Source organism: Corvus hawaiiensis, chromosome 3 (genome assembly GCF_020740725.1).
Source record: "Corvus hawaiiensis isolate bCorHaw1 chromosome 3, bCorHaw1.pri.cur, whole genome shotgun sequence".
Taxonomy (NCBI): Eukaryota; Metazoa; Chordata; class Aves; order Passeriformes; family Corvidae; genus Corvus; species Corvus hawaiiensis.
The window spans coordinates 31,501,139-31,524,326 of NC_063215.1; the positions used below are offsets into that span (position 1 = coordinate 31,501,139).

At 36.3% G+C, this 23,188-nt stretch overlaps 1 protein-coding gene across 27 annotated transcripts in view; it reads left to right on the forward strand.

Moving 5' to 3' along the window:
* Positions 1–23,188, forward strand: part of RIMS1 (regulating synaptic membrane exocytosis 1) — a 319,206-nt gene that overhangs the window by 173,885 nt on the left and 122,133 nt on the right. For 22 of the 27 annotated variants that reach the window (XM_048299532.1, XM_048299536.1, XM_048299534.1 and 19 more), the window contains 6 exons: positions 11,391–11,458; positions 12,191–12,301; positions 14,229–14,328; positions 15,758–15,881; positions 21,835–21,881; positions 22,929–23,041. In XM_048299532.1, the coding sequence (XP_048155489.1) occupies positions 11,391–11,458; positions 12,191–12,301; positions 14,229–14,328; positions 15,758–15,881; positions 21,835–21,881; positions 22,929–23,041 (563 nt within the window). Of the gene's footprint in view, positions 1–11,390; positions 11,459–12,190; positions 12,302–14,228; positions 14,329–15,757; positions 15,882–21,384; positions 21,442–21,834; positions 21,882–22,928; positions 23,042–23,188 lie in introns of all 27 variants that reach the window. The other 5 variants (XM_048299528.1, XM_048299529.1, XM_048299530.1 and 2 more) reach the window with 1 other exon arrangement.

Consider the following 23,188-nt stretch of genomic DNA (forward strand, 5'->3'; position numbering starts at 1 on the left):
CAATCTCCTGAATTATTCTATTCTTAGGAGCTTTAACAAGTTCAGAAGGGAATTGATTGTGTTACTTTTCTTTTTGCATATTATTTAGGGGGAAAAATCATCAAATCCATGTACATAGAATAAAAATATGTTTCTTTAGCATAAGATACAGTTATGCTATAATAATATATGAGTTATAATAAATGTACAGTTCTGGTTATTTTGTACATTATTTCTGCATGAACATATTGATGCATTGCACTTTCTGATCAGGGAAGGACATCAGCTTTTCCCTTTTGTATTTGAAATAAATTCTATATAAATAATATAAATATATAAATATTTCAGCTAAATCACTGAAGGATCACAGAGGAAAGTGAGGGGAAGGATTCACCGTTGCAAGTTCCCAGGGGATTATGCAGTGTGTTGAGAATAACAAATAACTTTAAAATCCTATATCTAAGTAGTTGATAACACTGTAGATAAAAATTTATTTTGAAAAGTAGTTTTTTCACTAGAAGAATTAATCCTAAAGATGTGTGGTAGAATAAGTCATGAAAGAGGTTTTATCCTCTTGAAAATAGTGTGTTAGATACTATATTTTAAGACATACATGTCAGCAATCTATTTAGTTTCAACAGCGTTTAGAGGAGAATTAGAGTTTACTGGGGGCAGAATATTGAGGGATGCATTGGAGAAAATGGGATTTAATAGCAGCCAAAACAGAGATGGAACAGAAACAGCAGCAGGAATATCAGGAAGACAAAATGCTGAGGTTGGGAAGAGACAATGGTCAGCCTTCGCTCTGCATGCACTTTAAAGGATACGACTGGAGAAAACCTTTGGCTAAGATCAAAGCCTTGCACTCTCTCATGCTTAATAAATTCTTTATAGCTACATAAAGCAGCTAAATCCCTGTTTCTTCTTCAAGCTGTTCGCTGTGGTAGATGGCTGTAAACTGCATTCCAGAGATCTCTTGCACATCTTGGCAAAAGTAGATGAAGAAGGTGAAATAGGATTGAGAAATACAGAGCAGTGACACCCTGCGTTGCGGTGATTCAAGGCTGTGCTGGGGGCAGTGGACAAACATCAGCCTGTCTCCAGCCTTTGGAATAGCATGGAACTGGGAGATATAAAAGATGCTTTAAAATCACACTGAGCCCCACATCCCCTGGTCCAGTTTTGGTCTCTCTTAAAAAATTTTGAGACTTTTGTGTAATAGACTATAGATACATGATGGACTATTAAACCAGGCTATCTATAGCTCTCTCCATTAAATTTATATAATCTCTCCCCCATAATGACACTTCAGCATCCTAAATATTCCTCTCTGAAAATTGAACTGTGTGCTGTAAGGACAGAACCTGAGAGAATGAGCTGTCATGAAGGTCAGCTCTTATGTCAGGGTATTGATTAAGTGCAAAGATGCCCAAAAGGCAAACCATGGTGGACAGTAAAACAAAACAAAGTCCTCCTAACTAACAGCAAAACCTTAAGTTCCTCACCAGTTTGACCTTTGGACGTATTTGGTAGCAAAAGTAGGAAAGGCATGGAGTCTTGGTCTCTGGCCAGCCCTGTAACTCCCAAAGTGCAAGGGTAGTAGGTTTCCAACAGCAGCCAGGCTTGTATGCTGTCCTCTCCTGTTACCATTGTGATAGATTATATCCACCTCATCATCTTCTGCACTGCTAGGTCTCAAATGGTGGATTTCTCCCTGTTTCTACACTTGTTTGTACTGGTCTGAGTGTGGAGCCATTTCCTTGTCTACTCTGGGCCTGATCCTCTTTTTAGTTAACCTGATCCTCTGGTTAGTTTTTTCTAGTTGGTCAGGATAGCTTTGAAGTCTGGTTCTGGCCTTCTATAAAAAGCCGTTTCTTTGTCCTTGGGCTCAAGTCACTTACAAATCTAATATGTTTTTGTTTTATTACATAGAACAGTAGTGTGAGTGTTGACTATTACTATATTCCAGACAAACATTACAGACCCTGCTTAATGAATACTTCAGGGGGTATTTGTTCCCAATTTTAGCCAAACATGATCAGAATATATTTAGAATACATTCTAAATAGGTTTTCACCTTACACTAGACACTTTTTCTGGGCTCTTAACATGGCATGCTCATAAACAAAACTCCTGCTCAACTGAATGCATTTGACATCTGCTGATAGAGCCGAATAGTAGCAGATTCTTTCCATAGTATTTGAGATTGGCAACTACTTGGTACTAGATACTAAGTAGTAGGGACTAAAGAGTAGCAGAATTATCTCAGTTGTGTTTGCATACTTTGCTGTTTGCATCATATTTTGCATTTCTAATTTTGTCTTGCGTGCTTCCTGGTACTTGATCACTCTAAGTTATACACTCAAAGGGAACTTTCCATTGATTCTTCCAGGAAATGAAACCTTTATGATTTAGTTGGTCAGTCTTTGCCTGCATTTCTCCTTCTTCTGAATTGGGCTGGTTTTGCTTTTAATGTTGGCATTACTTCTTAAATGCTTCTGTGACTGCTGGACTCCTGTTATTCTTGTGGCTGTTCCTTATTTTCTCTAAGGTTGGAGTGTTTTGGTTTGGTTATTTGGCATTGAAATTTTTTTAGGTTTTGTTTTTTTTGTAGAAAGGCTTTTGGCTTTTTTTCTGCTTGACTTTATTCCCTTTTCAAAGATCACAAAATCTGTTCATGTTCACATTCTTAACTATTTCCTCTCTACTGGTGGGAAGCAAAGCTCCAAAGATCCTTTGCTCATTGTTTTACTAGTGTCAGTGATCTCTCAGAGTGGACTCCAAAGATTCTCCCCTCTGAACTGGAGAAACAAAACCTCTTATTATCTTCTAATGCAGCATAATTGAGGATTCTCATGAATGATAGTTAAAAACCCCAAAACAAACAGAAAAAACAAACAAACAAAACAACAAAAAAAAGCCACCAAGACAGACCAAATAAACAAGAAACTAAAAAAAATCCCTCATCAGACTTAATCTTCCTAATTTGGTCTTCTGGAATATGACCCCATCATGGTACTGCTGAAGTGCTTTCTCTTTAATTAGAGAATTTCATCTGCTGTATTTCCTTCTACAGTCCTGAAGATCAGAACAACCAGGAGTCTTTTTTTTCCCCATCTTCAGACTTTCTTTTTCATTAGATTGTTAATTATCTCTCCCAGTTCTCATGAAGATGAAATTATAACTTTGATTATGAAATATAATCTTGTTATTTTTCAAGTATCTTGTGCAGGTTTGCATGATGGACTCTGTGTGTGTGCTTTGGACAACAGAAAGGCTCACTGTCTCTCTCCCTTTCCCTGGTACTGTGGATAATGGGAAGCTTTGCTGTCATTTGCTGCTGTTTTCTTCTGGGTGTTTTCTTCTGTATCTGAGCAGAAATGCCTTTCTTCTTTGCACACAGTAGTAGAAAATGTGTGTTCAAATAAGTTTCTCTGGGCATTGCCTGTTTTGGTTACCTTATTTGCAGTGTGTGCTACCAGGGCTCTGAAGCCTTACTGGGCATTGTATTCTTGAGACTTCTAATGTGTGGGCTGCTGTTTTACAGCCTTACATTTTTTTTCCTGTTTTCTTCATCCTGTAAATGAAGAAGTTAAAATTTCTAGCTATTGGCAGTATAGAAACACTCTAGGCTTTGAGGAGAGTTTATTTTCAGATTTGATTTTCAATTATAGTTTCTTAATAAATCAGTTTTTAACAAATACTAAAAAAAAAAACCTTAAGATTTTTAAAACTCTCAGAGGAAAAATACCAAAGGAGACCAAGATGGAAGTATTACCTTTTTTTGCAATCAACTCCTACTCAATTGGTTTAATATGCACAAGAGATAGGGAAAAAAACCCAAATTAACCCACAGTAAAAAAATGTGTTATGCTGAAGAACAGCATGGTGTATTTGAAGTGCTGGGAATTTTTTCAGAACAGAAGAAAAAATATTAAGAACTGTTCAGGTTTTTAGTGGACTAGATAGCTATGTGTAGATATGTATCCAAAATTAGGGGACGATGTGACTTTTTGAGATAATTTGCTATGCATTTTTCAAATTTCATTATATGCTGAACAAAAATATTATCAAGAAATCATGTCAAAACTAAAGGTCTTAATTATATGAAACAGGAACTCAATGAAACTGTTGAGACAAGTTAGTGTCAATATTAAATAGCAATAATAAATTTATTCAGAGAAGCTCTAAATTTCCAGAAGAAGATCTCCTTCCATCCATCTACAAAATTAGATTCCACTCAAGAGAGTGATCCCAGTCAGCAAAATCAGAGACGACAATGAGACAGCAAAATTTTCTTTAAATTCTTAAATGCCACAGTATCAAAATCAAAATGTTTGATTTTGTTGATTTTAAGTTCCTAGTGCTAACCATTTTTCTGGTATCCTCAAGAAAATATTTTTAATTAACTTTGTAAAATAACTTTCAGATTGATGGGAGTTCATGCATCTTGCTTAATATTTTACGTCTCTGTCACACTGTGATGACCCTACAGAATATGCTTTTGAGGACCATCCTTCTGTGAATCACACATATTCTTGGACTCACATGCTTGCAGTAAGACTTAAACATCCTCAGAATAGCAGTTTAGATGGTCTCTGAGATAAAAAAAAGAATCTAGCTGAAAAGGGGTTGATGAACTTTTGAAGACTCTTGGTATTTGAGTGAAGTTACCAAATAATGTTGGCTCAGGGAGTTCATGAGAAGATTCCCTAGAGATTCAGGAAACTTAGAACAGCTTCCTTGTTATGTCCCTTGTGGCTATGTTAAAAAATTTAGGAATACTCAAAAATCCTCAGTTTGTTACTTGACGAGATAGGTTGTGATTTTTGGCTTTAAGCTTCCATTGGCAAGATTAGTAATCCTTGCTTTCAGTAATTTATAAAGCCTTGAAACAACACTGAAATAATTCAGGTAGGAAGTCCATTTTCTGAAACATAGAAATGGGCCCAGTTGTTTTTGTGTTGGAAGGTCTTCTGCAAGTATGGCTTTTGAGAAACCTTCAACCATCAATGAACACAAGTGCAATACTTCATTATAAAAATGTATGTCTCTAAACTGTACACCTAGTTAAAAGAAAATCACAATCTATGTAATAAAAAGTCTTTGTTCAATAAATACCTGGATAACAAACCCATACTATGTTTTAAACAGTTCACAGAAAATTCACCTTATGCCCAGATAAAAAAAAAAAGAATCCACAGAAAGAGTTTTTCATAATCAGCAACTGACAAATCATTCCTTTACAAAATCAAAAATAATTGTGAATTTGCAAACTCTTGTAAAGGAACACTGTTGCCATGGTAGCTAGGGGAGGAGTCAAATGGATTTTCACTAGGTTCTAGCTTAATGTTGGCATTCTTAACTATCTAGTTAATATTTCATAAGTTCACTATGTCCTTGCCTAATTATTTATTTCTTGTTTGCAAATATCAATCAGCATTGCTTTGCTTACAATGTAACTACCACTTTAAGAAAGATTTTTAAACTAAGGGGTTTGTTTCACAATAAAATGCTGAAGTGTTCATTTTGTATGAGAAAGAGTATGAAATGTCCTTATCTTCTGGATACAAATGTAAGGAATAACCATTTATTTTCAGTTTGTATTGAATAAGCCCAAGTTGTCAGTTATCTAAATCTTAAAGCCTAGTGCTTGATAAAGCTCTGTAGATCCTCTTCCAATGTTTTTTTGTTACTCAGAAATTTAATTAAGATAAAGAAAAGCAATTTTATATCTCATCATTAAACGAAAATACCTAAGTAAATACTGAATTGAGGGAGCAATTTAAGAGGCTAGTTCTAGCTTTGGGAGTTATGTGCCACATCTGTATCTGAAATAGGAGTATTGTATATATAAGTTGTTACTTCTAAGGAGTACTAGTCTTTATTTTAACTTTGGAATCTTACAGTATGTTCATATTCAGTGCTTAGGACATTTGCCAGCAGGGAACTAAAATCTGATGCAATTATGTATTTTCAGTATGAAAGAAAACCTAAGTTTCACCACCTTCTGGTGCATTCTTCCCACAAGCTGCACGAGCCAGCCTGTCCTTGAACTGGGTAGATGGTAAAACACAGATCTTGTCCTGCAAGGATTTAAGTTCTTAACTGTAATCCACATCTGAAGTGGATTGGTTGGAGACTAAGTGATAATGAACATATTTGTGAAGTTTTCTGTGTAAATAGGCAATAGGTAGCTTTTGAGTTATTTGCTTGCCACATGAATGTGAGGGTTGTTTGTCAAGGCAGGGTACTCATGTATTCTTTTTATGTGGTTATTAGCAGCTTGAACTAGAATGGTTTAAGAATATGTTGTTTATACACTGAATTATTTTTCTGATAAAATGATGGAACATTTTTCCTGGGTGTAGAAGTACTTCCCTGCTTAACGATAGGATGTACCACATTTGTAACAGCAGCTCACCAGAGAGAGTGTCCAAGCAGCCAGGGATCAGGTTAGGAAAGCTAAAGCCCTGATAGAATTAAATCTGGCTGGCAACATCAAGGGCAACAAGGAAAATGGCTATAGGTGTGTCAGTAATAAAACGACGACTAGAGAAAATGTGGGCCCTCTCCAGACGGTAACAGGAGGCCTGGTTACCTGGGATATGGAGAAGGCTGGGGTGCTGAATTACTTTTTCCCTCAGTCTTCACTGACAAGGGCTCCAGCCACACTGCCCAGGCTGCCAGAGGCAAAGGCAGGAATTGGGAGAACGAGAAGCTGCCTGCTGCAGCAGATCAGGTTTGAGACCATCTAAGGAACATGGAGGTGAACAAGTCCATGGGGCCTGATGAGATGCATCTGCCACTTCTGAGGAAACTGGTAGATGAAGTGGCTAAGCCACTATCCATCGTATTTGTGAAGTTGTGACAGTCTGGTAAGGTTCCCACTGCCTGGAGAAGTGGAAACATAACCCTCATTTTTAAAAAGAGAAAAAAGGGAGATGTTGGGAACTACAGGCCAGTCAGTCTGATCTTTGTGCCCAGCAAGCTCATAGAGCAGATGATCCTGGAAACTGTGCTAAGGCACATGGAAAATAAGGGTGACAGGTGATTGGTGGCAGCCAACATGGCTTCACTAAAGGCAAATAATGCCTGACAAATTTGGTTACCTTCTACAATGAGGTTACAGCGTAAAGGAAGAGTGACATCAGCTGGACTTGCGCAAAGAGTTTGATGCTGTCCCATATGGCATCCTTGCCTCTAAACTGGGGAGACGTGGATTTGATCAAGGGACCCCAAGTGCAGACTGGGTGGAGAATGGATTGAGAGCAGCCCTGAGGAGAACTTGGGAGGTGTTTGTGGATGAAAAGCTCAACACGAGCTGGCACCTTGTAGCCCAGAAAGCCAAATACATCCTGGGCTGCCTCAAAAGCAGTGTGGCCAGCAGGTTGAGGAAGGTGATTCTGCCCCTCTGCTCCACTGTGGTGAGACATCACATGGAGTGCTGCATCCAGGTCTGGGATCCCAACATGTGAAGGACGTGGACCTGCTGGAGTGAGTCCAGAGAAAGGTTGTGAAGATGGTCAGAGGATGGAAGCATTTCTCCTGTGAAGACAGGCTGAGAGAGTTGGGGTTGTTCATACTGGAGAAGGCTCTGGTGAGACCTTCTAGTAGCTCTTTACTACCTAAAGGAGGACTACAAAAAACCTGCAGAAGGACTTTTTACAAGAGATTATAGTGATAGGACACAGGAGGTGTCAAACTAGATAAGATACTAGGAGTAACTTCTTGACTGTGAATGTGGTGAGGTGCTGGAACAGGTTGCCCAGAGAGGTTGTGGATGTCTCATCTCTGGCAGTGTTCAAAGCCAGTTTGGATAGGGCTTGGAGCAACCTGGTCTAGTGGAAGGTGTGGTTGGAACTAAATGATCTCTAAGGTCCCTTCCAACCCAAACCATTCTGTGATTCTATGGATTAATTAGAGAGACGTAGTCTGACTATTCAGTTTGCAGAGGAATTTTAGATGTAGCCTCTGAAAAATATTTGTCTAAGTTTCTTAGTTAACTGATAGAACTGCTGTATGAATTAGCAGCTGTATGCTAATGCGTCAGTTAAGTGCCTAACATGGACTGACTGACTCTTACCATTAAATTCTGATACTTGTCTTAAGTAACTGCTGCAAATCCAGTGCACGTGGATTTGAGCAAATCACTGAAGCACATTCTTTGCAGAATTTCAGTAGTCTCTGAATACTGTCTGGATGCATTTGGGAAAATATCTCGGGGTATTTTATCTCCAGTATTCAAGACTCTTTGGAAATCAGCATGACACAATAACAGGCCCTCTCATATTTTGTGCTTGTTTTGGCTTCGCAAGAGAGACAAGGCTGTTGTTTCCAGCACTTCTCAGCTCTTCAGGATCTCACTTGAAATCACAGTACCGAGCATTAGCTTTTTGTATGGATAGTGCTGCTGAAGACACAGTATTTTTGAGAAAATGGATTTTTGGTGGTATGAGTTTAGCTTTCCCTTTATTTTGAAAGCATACATATTGTGGATACAAAACCAATAAGAATTTATTAAGAGTTTTACTGCCCATCTTGGATTTTGATTGAAGGCTGCAAAAGACTTCTCATGGAAAAAGCTCGACACATTTGTGTCTTGTAATTTATTATTGTATTCATGTGCATCCAAGAGTAAAGTAATTGAGCAGAAGCATGTTAATAGGAAAAGCACTTCATTGCTGTCAGGATACAACTTTTCAATTATTCCCTTAGGAAAAAAGGTTTTGCAAATACATACTCTGTTTCACTCAGTTGATCCTAAGGAATTCATACATTAAAACTGCAGATGCATTTTTAATAATATGTTTTAGAAATACATCAGTGGGGTTTTTTTTGAGCAAATCTGAAATTTTGAAGCTGTGCTCTTAGTAAGTTTTTGCATGGTTTTTACTTATGCCTGGATCTCTATGATGCTAATGCAGTGAAGCTATTTTGTGCAATTAAACAAATAGAGAGTTTGGGGGTATGGCAGTGCAAGAATGGCATAAATAGGCATTAGGCAAAGAAGCAGCAGTGGCATAGGATGATCAAGGAGAAATTATTTTTAAAGGTACAACAGAGTACTGAACTGCAGATGTCCCTAGTGTCAGTGTTGCTAGCATGAAGTATTTTTTAAACTCATTTGGGGAGTGTCTTCATTTGTGTCTTAACTTTTGTGTTCTACTTGATGAGTGTTTATGAATAGATTAACTGATATTTTCCATTGTGTAACTTCTTTTATAGCTGTAAATTCTCCCAGAAGTTTGTGTGCCAGTGGTCTGTTAAAATTCATACTGAATTTTAATGTGAATTTCAAAATTAAGTCCTTTTTAAAGAATGTGTGCTTTTCTCTCCCCAATTCATGCATTTTTGGGCTTTTAAAATATTCACCAAATTGTAGACTTACCACTTTCAGTGACTTTCAGTCAAGATGTTTGATTTGATAGCTACCTTTACAGCTTCTGAGCATATCATTAGTGTTCCAGCTCAGTAGAGCTGCATTTGCAGTGCAGTTCTTGCCCTCAGCTTCTGAGAGCAGAGGGTGAGAAAATTGGTGTCGTGGCCAACTGCTGTGGATGTAGCCGATGGCTTGGAATTTAGCAAAGCATGGGACAGACAGAAGGGGGGAAAGGCACAGACACCTAAAGGTTTAGGTGTGGGAAGGAGGGTGCAGGAATGTAGCTTAGTATCAAAAGATTTGAGGCTAAGGAGGGATTAAAATACAGAACCTTAAGAAAGGACACCAAAGCCAGAAGCAGAAGTAGACAGAAGATGGACAACAGAAAAACATGGTCAGGGAAGAAAAGGCAGCAAAGGGTAGGCAGATGGTGAGAATAGGAAAATCAGCAGGTTAGCCAAGACAGAAGATGTATGAGAGGATCTTGCTACAGCAGGAGCTTGGAGAAGCATGCTAGGGGCACGAATTAAATGGTCATGGATATGCAGTAACCAGGTGGAAGACCAGCAAGGAAATTGGGGCCAAGAAGCTGAATCTAGGAAGGAAGACAGGAAAAGAAGGCAGGGAACAGTGGAGATGAGCAGAAATGTTTTTGAGCACTTGGATACATTCGTCTGCATGCTGGAACTGACAGTTATTCCCTCCTGAACAGTTCTCTATTGCTGAGCATTAAATAGCTGTGAAAGAAGATGAAGTGTGTTGTGTTTTGTTGGTGGCAGGTCAGCCCACACAGCAGAAAGTTGATTTTGGTGTTACTGTTGGGTCCATTACTGAAAGTTGGAGAGCTCTGTACCATAGATTTGAGCTGATTGCCAGCACTGCAGGTGTCAGTGGAATTTGTGGGCTTGTTGTTCTTGTTGTAATTCTGAAGTTTATAAAGGCACAAGGAAGGATGCTAAAAATAAAACTGAAAGATCTTTAGTGTGATTTAATGTGTTTTCCAAACTTGCAGAACTGCAGTAGCTAATGAAACCGCAAACTGCCTCATGTGGTTATGCATATGATAGTAATATGCTGTTTAAAAATAAACTTGTGCATATGATCACGTAGATGGTAAGCTATTGAAGATTTTATGAGTTATAGAGAATGGTACAACTTGTATTTCATATTCGACATCTAAATATTTGTAGAGAAAGAATAAAAAAGAATTTCTTCCTGTAAAGGTATCTTTTTTTCCCTTGCATGCTTTGTTTGGGCTTCTATTAGATCACTACTCTTACTAGAACACAGGCATCTAACAATAGTATTGTAGAGATCTGTTTTATAAAGTAAGATATTGAAGATGTATTGCCTAAAGTGCCCTCCTTGTCCTGATAGGCTGATGGCTTCCAGACCACTGTAATTCATGGGCTTAATCTTGATGTACACAGCATATAAGTTTGTCCCAAGTGAAAGAGAAGATTGCAGCCTTGTACCTGCTGTTGGTACTATTTGCTGTATTTGTGTGGCTGTTCTCTCTGGTACTCTGTTACCAGCTCCTGTGCCTCTCCATCTGTACAGTACCTGTTGTCCCAGCATTGATCTTTGCAGATTCTAGAGCGTGGTTGACTGTTCTGTCCTTAACTGTAGCTAAGTGCTTATTTTGTGGAGTATTCCCTCTCATGTCATCATTAGCTATAGTCCTGTGTGTTTATTATGGAGATGGTGGGGAGGAGGAGGGCTGTGAATGTGATGCTTTGGGGTCCATTCTTGGACTGGGCAAAGGTAAAAATAGTGCGCACAACCAATTCTAAGGTGCAATTCATGAAAAAGCAGAGGTCCAAATAAACGCATTATTTTAGTGATTTCATTTTTATATTAATATGCTACATTGTTTTAAAATTGAGATATTGATTTGAACCATAATAAAGGTTTTGCATTTGCTTCATCTAACTATTGCACTTTAAAATTCATGCATGCAGAAGTAATCATTCATACATCTTTCTCTGTTTGAGAGATTACACATTTCTTTCTATTCATATTCTTCCAGGTGACTTGGATTATTACTGGCTGGATCCTGCCACGTGGCACAGCAGGGAGACGTCCCCTATTAGTTCGGTAAGAAATAGAAAAATAGAGGTTCATAAGTATGAGTTAAAATGTTTGCTAATTATTTCAGTTCAGAATAGATATTTGGCTGTAAAAAATGTTCTACACACATCATTAAAAATTTCTTTTAGAGGACCATGGAAATGGAAATCAGAAAGTTTTATCAAAATGCATATTTGTAAAATTGAGTGAATCTTAACTTGAATTTAATTCCTTTATAGACGTGACACTTAATTTCACTATGAACCACAAAAAAAAGCACTTGTGTGATGCTGCTCTGGGAAAGATTAGTGATTTTTTTTTAAGACTTGGAGTTGAAAAGTATAATTTTGATTTTGTTATATAATGAACCCTCATATGATAGGCCTGCATAACAGGTATTATTCTAAAGAACAGAACTTCTGAATGCACTTTTCAGAGTTGTGTAATTTAAAAGTAAGTATTTAATTTTATTACCTAAGGTGTGTTTAAAATGTTTAATTGTATTGAAGTTTGAAATGTATTGTAATTCTATCTGTAGACTTAATGCTGAGATGCTCTTACAAGAGGCCTAAATGTTTAATGTAGCCAGGGTCCAACAGCTACAATAATAGAAAGCTCAGGTGCAATATGCAACACATCTGAAGGATGTTTGTGTCTACTGTGACATGATGATACAGTAATTTTATTGGTTTATACATGTGCATCTAAATACTGGGAGATGGCCACACTTCTTTAATTCCAATGCTTGTTTTTCAACAGCATCCTGTAACGTGGCAGCCTTCCAAAGAGGGAGATCGCTTAATTGGGCGTGTTATTCTTAACAAGAGAACAACCATGCCTAAAGAATCAGGTGCATTGCTAGGGCTAAAAGTAAGTATTACATGATTTATGTTCTAAATGAAAGGAAGTTCCACTGACCTTAGACATAGAGGTCCAATGCATTAAATCAGAGGACTCTCCAATCACATGGTCTTTTGACAAAAAAATGTATTCCTCTCTTTTAGTAAATTTTGAAAGTTATACAGATAAATTATGACTATAAATACATTTACTCCTTCTATACAGTCTTCAGTCATCCATGACAAAGGGGCTGAACTGTTTTGACTGTCTGCAAGATATATACTGCACATGGCAATACACTAATGGAGTACTGCCTTTTCTAGCTCTACTGTTTGCAATTTAGTCAAGTAATTCATCTTATAATCCACATACTTAAATGTCATCTGGATGCAAATGCTCACAAGGTTAGTGTTCAAAAGCCACACAGCCATTTGAAAACAGAAATTTTGTAGGAAGAAACTAAATATTTACACAAAAACTTGAAAAAACCCCTCTTAAATCATAGTAGAGGTTATATTAAATGTAATACTAGTTCATCCAGCACCCTGAAATTGAGATATTGGCAACACTGTCCAATTGATTTAAATCCCTAATTTACATTTGTAGCAGACTTTTAGGTTCATGTGTCTAAATTGCCAGAACACTGAAAAGAGAGAGAGTGCAGTTTCTGAAGCTAGCGGGGAATACGGTGGACCACTTCAAGCATTTCCCTCTCCGTGTATGTTTTTAAATCTATGGAGCAACAAAGATGACTGAGAGAATTTAATTTGGGTGTCCTTCCTTCTCCACTGAGAACAGAAGCAATGCAAAATCTGAAATATTCCCACCTTGAAGTGAGATAGTGTGGCATGGTAATACAAAAGATGAAAATAGCTTCACTCTTCTAAATGTTTAGTAGTCTATAGCACAAAGCTGATCTTTGCTGCCAGCAAACAATTCTGTTTGAATATGTGCGAAAAAAAGGTTGGTCCTAGTAGGAAATGTAGGTTGTAGAGTTGTAGACTTTCTCTTTGATTTTTCAAGTTTCAGTTGTACGTAATACAAGCTAAGGCTCTCACTGATAAATTTTACACATTATCATGTGATGATATTGTTGGCAGATAGGCTTTTGGACCTTTTTTTGATATTAAAGCTCCTGCTATCTATTGTGATTGCAACTAATGGCACACTAATCCCTAATGAACCATCATTCTACTGTTCCATTTTATTATAAAACTCCACGGTGTTCCTGACCAACAAAAAAACCCCCCAAATCCCTCACCTGACTGGAGAGAGTAAGATAGTTAAAGGGAGTAGTAAGTCAGAAAGACTACATTTTCTTTGTATTTTATTTAAAATCTGGTCTCTTGAGGGAGCTTGGTTTTTTTCCTGATGTTCCTGATCTCTGTAGCATGGAGTCATCTTCAAAAACAGATCTGTTCAGTTCTGTTTAACAAAAGCCAGAGGTTGCTGGTTTGTCCTGTCATGTTCTTGGATGAGAGTGCCTGTGTTTTAGCAGTATCAACATTCCTGTGAACTTGCTGCCCATATTTAATAGTAGTGTATTTGCTGAGTTTTCAGTTGATGTACCAACTGCATTTCGCGATTTCATACACTTGAACTGATGTGCACTTGCAATTTAAATTTGAGTACATGACAGACAATTATTTGTAAAAAGTGCATTTGCCAGGTTATTTATTAAAAATTGTTCTTTCTGCAACAAATGTAGATACTTACCAAACTGCATAAGGTGGATTAGTCAAACACAGTAAAAGGAATATCAGTTTTAATCATTCTGTGTCAGCTTTACTTCTTTTTGTCTTTAAGCCTCTCTAAAACCCAAATCGACAATAGATTTGTCTATGCACATTTCAGGTGTAATTTTAAAAATTATGTGAAAACTGGTTAGTCATTATATTTGTGTTCAATGCAATGTCTGGTTTGTGGCTTGGAGACTCACAAATTTGTGATTAACCAGGTTGTTGGAGGAAAAATGACAGAATTAGGACGACTCGGTGCCTTCATTACCAAAGTGAAGAAAGGTAGCTTGGCTGATGTGGTGGGGCATCTCAGAGCAGGTAAATCAATCAGTTGCATATAAAATATATTGTCTTCTAGTAATGGCCTATTGAATGCAGCCTTTAATTTATATCAACATTTGTCATGGGATATGGTAATATTTTTTAAGTACAGAACAATAATGTTATTATGAAATGCCATGGTTGCCTATGTTTCTAGTTTATTATGAACCCCAATTGCTTGGATATATGAGCAAAACAAAAGACACTCCTGAGGAATTCTGGTGTCAGGACTGAGTCTCACTGGTAAATTTTAGTTTCATAGATCAGGAGCTACTTATTACACTCTACAGAAGCAATGCAAACATTTTTTTTAAAACAGATGGTGGCAAACAAAATTCACATCACTAAACGATGATACACTGCATACACAGTGGATTTTATTAGTGTTCCTTTTAGTGTTAACTGTTACAAATGAAAATGGAAAACAAGCCCAAAAACTGGTCCTAAATATGTAATTTCTATTAGATGTATATATTGCACTTACAAATGAATGGCTGTGCTAATGGCACTTTCCAAGACTCTAAATGAAGTGAGAATTATGCACAGCATTTGGTTTTCAAAGTCACTTCTTAATGGTTTATATTTTACCATAGCTCTAAGCAACTACTTTCCAAGTGTTGTCTTAGCAAATCAGAGTACCTAGGTAGTGCCATAAGAACCCAGAAGCTCCAAAGCCAATGTGTATGGCTTTAGGATAATTGTGTGAAGCAGATAGTAATAAAGAAGTAGAAAGCATGATGAGTCTCTAACAATATTCTAGGTTTTTTGGCATTTTTAATTTTTTCTTTCTTATCAAGTCAATACACATGGGGTTGATAGCACCAGCTATTATAGTTGTTTATAGATTTAAAACGCAGATTATATAATTACAGAAAATAAATTTGTCTCCACTGATCTTAAACTATTTGGGCTGAAATCCTAATTTTCTATTTCTGGTCAAGGTTTGTTTGAGGCTTTTTAATGAAAGCTATTTTTAATTTCTAAAAGTAGTTTTAGAACCAAAATTATTTCCCAGAAAAAATCCATTGTTTTGCTCGTTTCCAATGAGTGAAAGTCTGTTCATCTTGTTGTATGGGACTAGAACACACTAAAAAGGCATGGATGAGTCCTTGCTTTTAGCAAAAACCACTTTTATCCTTACAAAAAATGTCCAAAATTTGGGTAGTTGATAACACTTTGAGTAATTGCACAAACTTCATACATTTTAGTAATGGCAAATACGAAATCTTGCATGAGGAACAGAACATCCCTGTGCAAGAGTAAGCACTGGGAGCCAACCAGCTAGAAAGCAGCTTGGCAGGAAGTGTCTGAAGGTTTCAGTACAGCTCTTTCATGATTTAAAATAATTTTTATGTTACTTGATAATACAAATTTCATTGCTTGTAAAAGAATATGAAAGTGAGATAAACTTCTCTTTAAATTCAAGGGGATGAAGTTCTAGAATGGAATGGTAAACCCTTGCCTGGAGCTACAAATGAAGAAGTTTACAACATTATTTTAGAATCAAAATCAGAACCTCAAGTTGAAATTATTGTTTCAAGGCCTATTGGGTAAGGCTAAAGACTTGCTTCTTAAGCATAGCTATTATTTCTGCTAATGGGAATTTTAAAGGGACTGTTTGTGAGTTAATTATTTTTTATTGCTTAATAAAGGGATACGATTCACTTTCTATTATTGACATTCTGTATAGTCAATTTTCTTCTCTACCATTTACAATCTTGTGCCTTTGCAGTGACGTATATGTATAAGTGTTGTTTTCTGTGTGGTCAAAGTACTGTAAAGGTTTTTGCCAAGCAGCAAAGGGAAATTGGTGGATTAGGTATACCTGTGCATGAGAAACTTCTGGTTTTCATGCTTTCAGCCTACTAGATCAGAATAACTTATAAAGGTCTCCATGAGTGGAGGGAAGCATTGCAGGACTCTAATAAATCAATGCTAATAGGATTTTAAACAGGCCTTCTTTAAAGAGCTAAAAAAGGAAACACAAAACTTGTAATTAAAAAGACTCTATTTAGCCTTAAATGATGGTTATTGAAGTCAAATGTGGAAGCAAAAAGTTTATTCAAAAATTAGCATTAATGTGTTATGTTTATAACTATTTTTATTTATTATGAACCCAGGTTTGGGGTTTTGTGACAACAATTCTTGTATTCTCAATTTCCCAAATAAACCTTATAAAGAAAATAAAATCTGTTCAAATTGATAAAATTAGGGAGATTGGCCCTGCATTATTCATAGTAGTTTTAGTGATACCAGGAATGTTTTGAGCTAAGTCATACAGCACTGAATATGAATAATTTATTGTAAATTCACATTTATCTTACGAAACAGAGCCACATGATTAACAATAAAAGTGATTCTTTTGAATTTGCTATTTTCATCTTATAATTTTAGCTTGTCTGAAATATGATACTTTTTCAGTTTTAGAAACAAAAATCTATTTGTTTTCTTTCTGACTAAAATATTCCTCTTTTACATTGTGATTATTGATTTTGTCTGTACTATGTGAGTGTAGCTATATTTTGCAAATAAGTTTTGCCTTTTTAATGGCAATCTCTATTAAAAGTACTTAAATAAAATTGACATTAATAGGTAATTCCACCTATCACTTTGACCTCTTAATGGAAAATGAAAGTTTGATGCAATAATGGTGGCTGTTAAAACCTAAAATTACCATCCGATGAAGACTGTGGGGGAGTAGAAGCTTTATTTTGCATTTTTTAGTCAGATAGATTAAGAGATATTCTTAAAAGAAAATTGCAAATTCAGTCGTACGTCTTTGTTATTGAGAATAGCATGCCTTAAGGAGATTTTTGGAAGTCTAGTGTTTATATTTAAATCAGCAAAAAAGAAATATATTGATACCAAGCACGACTTGGACTCACATCTCAGGTGAAGAAACACAGAAATGGATTTGTACAACTGTACAACTGATGTAAGAGGAAAGTGCTAGATTAGCATTTTAAACAATGGACTTTAGATATATTTATTGCTGTCAATATAATTACAAATGTTGTGTGCCCTTAACTTCTAAGATAACTTCAGTATTAAACCAAATATATTCTTTTAGTTTACAAATTTGATAAATCTATTAGTTTAGAGAAGTTAAGTACAAGGTAACTGCGTTCCAGTGACACATTCCTGAAGAAAAACTGAGAAAATACCACCCTTTTTTTGAAGTGTGTTCAAAGTCAAAGAATGTTCCTGAATCTGAGCAGTGGATTTTACACTAGAATAGTGCACCCAGAAGTAGTACCAATAAAATGTAAAGTTTTGCTTTGGATGACCCGTGCATATTTTTTCAATACATAGGCAGAAATAGAGCACATCAGGTTTTGCTTTTATTTTGAGGTAAATGGAGTCTTGGCATGGAGATTTTTACAAAATAGAACAGCATTATTCTTGTAGAGTTATGTCTCAATAGATTTTTAAAAATTTCTTTTCTTTTGCTTGTTTTTTAGGGATTTTATGAGAACAAATAAATATCTCTAGAGCATAGAACTTTGGAATTTAAAGACCGTTCCCTTTTATCCTGCAGTAATGAGTCAAAGTTCAGTTGCTTTATATCAGATTGGTATTTACCTGTCTGTCATCTGAAAATAACCAAAAGTTTCAGACATTGTACAACAGAGGAAATCCTGGTAGTAGTTATCAAAAGAAAGAGCATGCTGCACATGATTTTCTTTTTCCTTTTTTTTTCTTTTTTCTTAATAATTATGATATATCTAAATTGTGTTGCATAATGGAAGATGGTTTGCTTACATTAACAGATTACTTTGATTTTGTCCATAGCTTCACTCTGTCTTGTTTTCCAAACTGTATGATAGTTTCAAATTCATGACAGGGAATTTAATTTCATCCCATCCAGCAAATCTAGTATGGCAAAGTTTGGTGGGTGCTTTAGGTGCTGACTAAGCAAAATTGAAGTTGCTTGATACAGCATTAAGTGATAATCCATTACAACTAAAATTCCTGTGAGGGAATAAGTTCCCGAAAGGCCTGAAAATGGTATTTCATCTGCATAATTTAAGTGTTTTCATCTCTCAGTATTAATAATGCAGATAATGTACCAGCACTTTTAATGGTCTTGATTTAAAAATTCCTAGCATATTAGGTCTAAAAAGCCCAAATATGACATGGTTTGCCTTAAGTGAATAATGGAAGGACTGTAAGTCCACAAATTAGACTGCCCACAAATTAGACTGCCAGTTACAAAATTGTGGTCTAAACAATTTGCTCAATCTTGTAAATTTGGATTTCTGTGTCTACCAGCAAATGTAATTTTAAGTAATGGATAATTTAGGATGTTTATTAGAGAAAAATGTGAAGCACATAACACTATTAGCAGCTAAAGGCATAATAATAATAAACAGTATAACCGCACTAGTACCGTGGAAACTCCATAGAAACTAATTGACACTAATTCTAATGGCTGCAACACAAGGTGGATAAGGAACATATAAAAAGTAAAATTAATGGGTTGGCTATCTCAATATGAGGGGAAGAATTACCTATGAATATGCATACAATGTGAGAGGTGATTAACATAGGACACCACAGAAAATCCTCTGGCAGTATGCTTTCTGGAGAAGAAACGTGGCATGGTAACTAGCTCACCATCTCTTGTGTGCTCTGTGGGATAGTGCAGGTAAAACAAATGTTTTTTCATTTGTCTCTGTTTTCTTTGTCAGATGCTAGCTATCTTTGCTGAGATTTCCACAGATAATGCTGCCAAAGCCGTTGTTTTTCTGATATGATTCAGTTCCTCTGTGCAGGGACTGGTACTGTGCTCTAGGTCCTGGCAAGGAGATTGAACCTCCATCATAAACCAGGCAGTGCTGAACTCCAGAGAGCTGCCCAAGTAATGTAATTAGTGCAAACTGCAGATTGATCTGCAGGGTCTGATGGGAAGGAATGGTTTTGAAAATAGCAGGATGAGCACCGGGGAGAGGTACTCAGAAACTCTTTAGAAACTCTGTGGGGTATAGAAGATGATGCATCTGTTCCAGAACAAGCTAAAAGGTGTAGGTTACAACCACATTTGAATTTGTTTTGTCTTCAGTGATCAACCTCTTGACTATATCCCTCAGGGAAATTATAGCTGTTCCTGTGCAAAATAGTGATTCTCACAGACCATATATCTGCACAGAGTAGTTTCAACCTAAGGTAGAGTTTGGTCTAGCTTATGTATTCATTGAGGTGTGGAAGGATCAGACACAACATAATCATATGTAATATCATGTAAGACCACAAAGTACCTTTGTCTTCCAAGGTAGAGATAGAAAGACAAAGTTTGAAGTTGGTAGCTCTTTACTGGATGTGTGTCTGACACTACTTTTCTCAAGTTCATATTGCTCCAAAAGGGGAGTAAAATTTTGTTACTGTATTAGATAAGCAGTTTTGCAACTTTTCACTTTGTTTTTCTTTGACTAGTCTAATTTTGAATATTTTAAGTCATGAGCTGTTATTTCTTCTAGAGAGCTTTTTTGTAAATCATATGTCAATATTTTCTGCAGTGCAAAATTAAAAGCAGACTAGATATGACTAGTTTTCTTACATAAAAGGTTTTAGATTATAGTTTCCTTTTAGAATGTTCATTCTCTAATTAAAATGCCAGCCTTTAATCCTCTTGTAAACTGTGTGGATCTGTTTCTCATGTTGATTTATTATTAAATTTTTCTGCATTGGTCGTAATAGAGTGACAGTGCCTTAGCATAAATGTGAATCAGTTATTAAGTGCTTATATGTGTAATTAATATTTGAAGTTTATTTTTAGCCTTTTTTTTTCTACTGTATTTTTGGCAATACAAGAAAAAAAATCCAAACAGAATTAGTTTTAGTGTCTTTCTTTAAGCACACCAGGATTATACAACCTGAGACTGTAGGTGGCACTTTCCATGTTGAAACACTCCTTGCACATGTGAACCTTCATTTAGATATCCTAAAAGTGATGTTATTACAAACAGTGCTATACTTCAGATGAGAGTGTTCATATTCTAGCACAAGAAAATATTGCAAACTAAACATTGGATTGAACAGAAAAATCTGTTTGATTATGGTAAGTAAATCCTTCAGACTGATGAGGAATGCCCTGGAAAGTCTGACCTGGAAAAAGAGAAAATGCGTTAAGAGAAAGAAGTCTGCACAGCAGCCCCGCTGAGCAACAGGCGGTTAATCTGTTCATATGTTTGTAAAGTAGTACTGTGCCATGTCAAGAATGACTAACTCAGTTATAATTCCATGTGTTTGAGAAAACCACATTATTCTTTTCTCATGAAGTCAAGACAAGGAGAGGTACATTCTTGTTTAGTGATGTGAGGTTTAAGCTGGTTTGAGCCATTAACACACAGCTGAAATAGTCTATTTTAAAACACAGGCACCATAAGTTTAAATTGCAGGACATGAAAAGTGAACTTAAGGATCAGTGATTGGGCACTGTTGCATTCCTTTTCTGATATAAGTGTCTGTTTCTTTTTCATAAGTGACTTTTATATACCTAGGAGTCTTAGTTTTATTGACTTCCAAGTCAGAAAGATTTCTGTGTTTCGCTGAGCAGACAATGTCTGAATACCTTTAAAATTCTCAACTATAGACTTAAAATCTTGTAAATGTTCTTCAGAAATGTTACTGCAGTTCCAATTTTGGATTAGTCTGTGTGGATGAAAATACATTCAAGTAATTCACTGAAGACTTTTGTTTCCCTTTCCCTTTCCCTGCTCTGCTGCTTTGTTAAGATTTGTACAATACGAGGTGTTTCTTGCCCTTGTAATGTATTTTCAATGATGGCTGAAAATAGAAAGAGCCAGGAACTAGCATCATCCAGATTTTGATGGAAGAGTAAATTTGGTGGTGGGAAAATGCTGATAGATGTGTGTGGACTTAAGCAGTTTTCTTGCTTATATCTGTATATGTGTTGGATATGTATGTGTTGAAAAATGTCCATACCCAATTGTTATATGGTTTGATTTTCTTTTATCCTTTGGAGAAATGCATTATTCTCTTGTTCATTTAACATTGCTAATGCTCTTTATTTTCCTTTCTTATCATTGTAAGACATTTTCATCAGTTTCATTCTCTGAACTCCTTGAGACGTTTATATAAAAATTACTAGTGAGTTAATTTTTGTCTTATTTTTTGATTTTTGTTCCTCCAAAAAATAGTTGAACAACCATAGCTGTACTTCCTTTTGCCACCTTTCTCTTCCTAAAAGCTCTCTTTCTTTATTGTTGTGGTTGTAAAAGTATCATGTAATCCATCCACAATGTTAACATTGTAGTGCTCATATTGTTATACCTGCTAGTTCCTTAACCTGAAGGTAGTTTGCCTTGGTAAGATTTTCATGAATGCTAGTGGAAAGTATGTCTTTAAATATTTCCTCTTTCTTCCTTGTAACCTGTTAGAACAGAAACAGATCCATGTTTCTAAAAAACTGTCCCAGCAATGTATTTGTCACAGCCGAAGTTTGTCTCTGTTGTTTCTAATTACTATGTATTCACATTTTAGTGATATACCACGGATTCCCGAGACTTCCCACCCCCCATTAGAGTCTAGTGAGTACACACCTTGTTTCTTTCTTTAAGCATGATCTTGTACCCAGCACAATTATTTCAGCTATGAAATTTCTAAAAGATGATCTGTGGAAATCACTTTGGCTCTGAGGTTTTTGGATGACAAAATTCAATGGGTTTTGGTCATGTGTGTTAAATTTGAAGCAATATGGATGTTATTAAGCATATAAAGATTTCAAGTGTTAGCAGAATTCTATATTTTTTTATTCTATATCTTGTGTTGTTAGTACCAAAATAATCATTTACGTCCCTTAACATAAGAGAGAAAACAGGTGTAAGGGACTGCCAAAGTTAAAAACGGTGTCAGGACTTCACCTCCTGCACCATCCAGAGTAAGTCCAGAGTTCTTGTTTCTCTTTTTTTTTACCAAGAAAACCTTGGTTAGGTGAATTTTTTATGCATCATACTTCAAAAGACTGGTGTTCTTTTTAACTATGCCATTTGAAAGTTTTCAGCCAGAGTATTTGAGGGCCATGGCTCCTAGTCCTGTTCCATCTGAGCCTTTCCTGACATACAACTAGAAACCTTCCTTGGGACAGGGAAGGTGTGTTCACTTGTCACAAGCTCATATCATTGGTGAGGGCTCTTTTTCTCTGGTGGAGATCTGATGATGTCCAGCAGTTGCTGAAATATCCTCCATGTGAGATGCATGTCCTGCCTGTCTTCCTATTAAAGTTTCAGAGGCTACCAGGAGTATAATCCATACAACAGATGTGGTTTATTCATCAAAGACTTAGGATTTTAGAATGAGAGTAGTTTTCGTGGGAAGGGAGATGTGTAATTCGGTCAGAGAACAGTATTTTATTTAAAACACTTGCTATGATTTGTCAATGATGTTTGAAGAACAATTTTTTTATATGCTGTTTCAAATGAACCAAAAAATGACAGATTTAATCTGGGATGTAGGGGTAAACAAGCACTCTTTTCACTATGCTTTCTACATCAGCTTTATACAATTCAAAGAAAAAGCAGTTCGTAAGTTACCCATATTTTGGATGGTAAGTTCATGTGTTTCTCATGCGGTTTTAGGTTCAAGTTCTTTTGAATCTCAGAAGATGGAAAGGCCTTCTATTTCTGTTATATCTCCGACTAGCCCTGGAGCCCTACGGGATGCACCTCAGGTCCTACCAGGGCAGCTTTCTGTGAGCATATTTTGTTTTTCTTGAGTTCTTAATGGAAATCTGTGAAGTGCTGGTCCCTCAGCCCTGCACATTTCCAAGGTCTGTTGGGAGGTCAAGAGAAATGTTCACTGTTGGTAAAAATTAACATGTTTCAAGAGTTTTTTGACA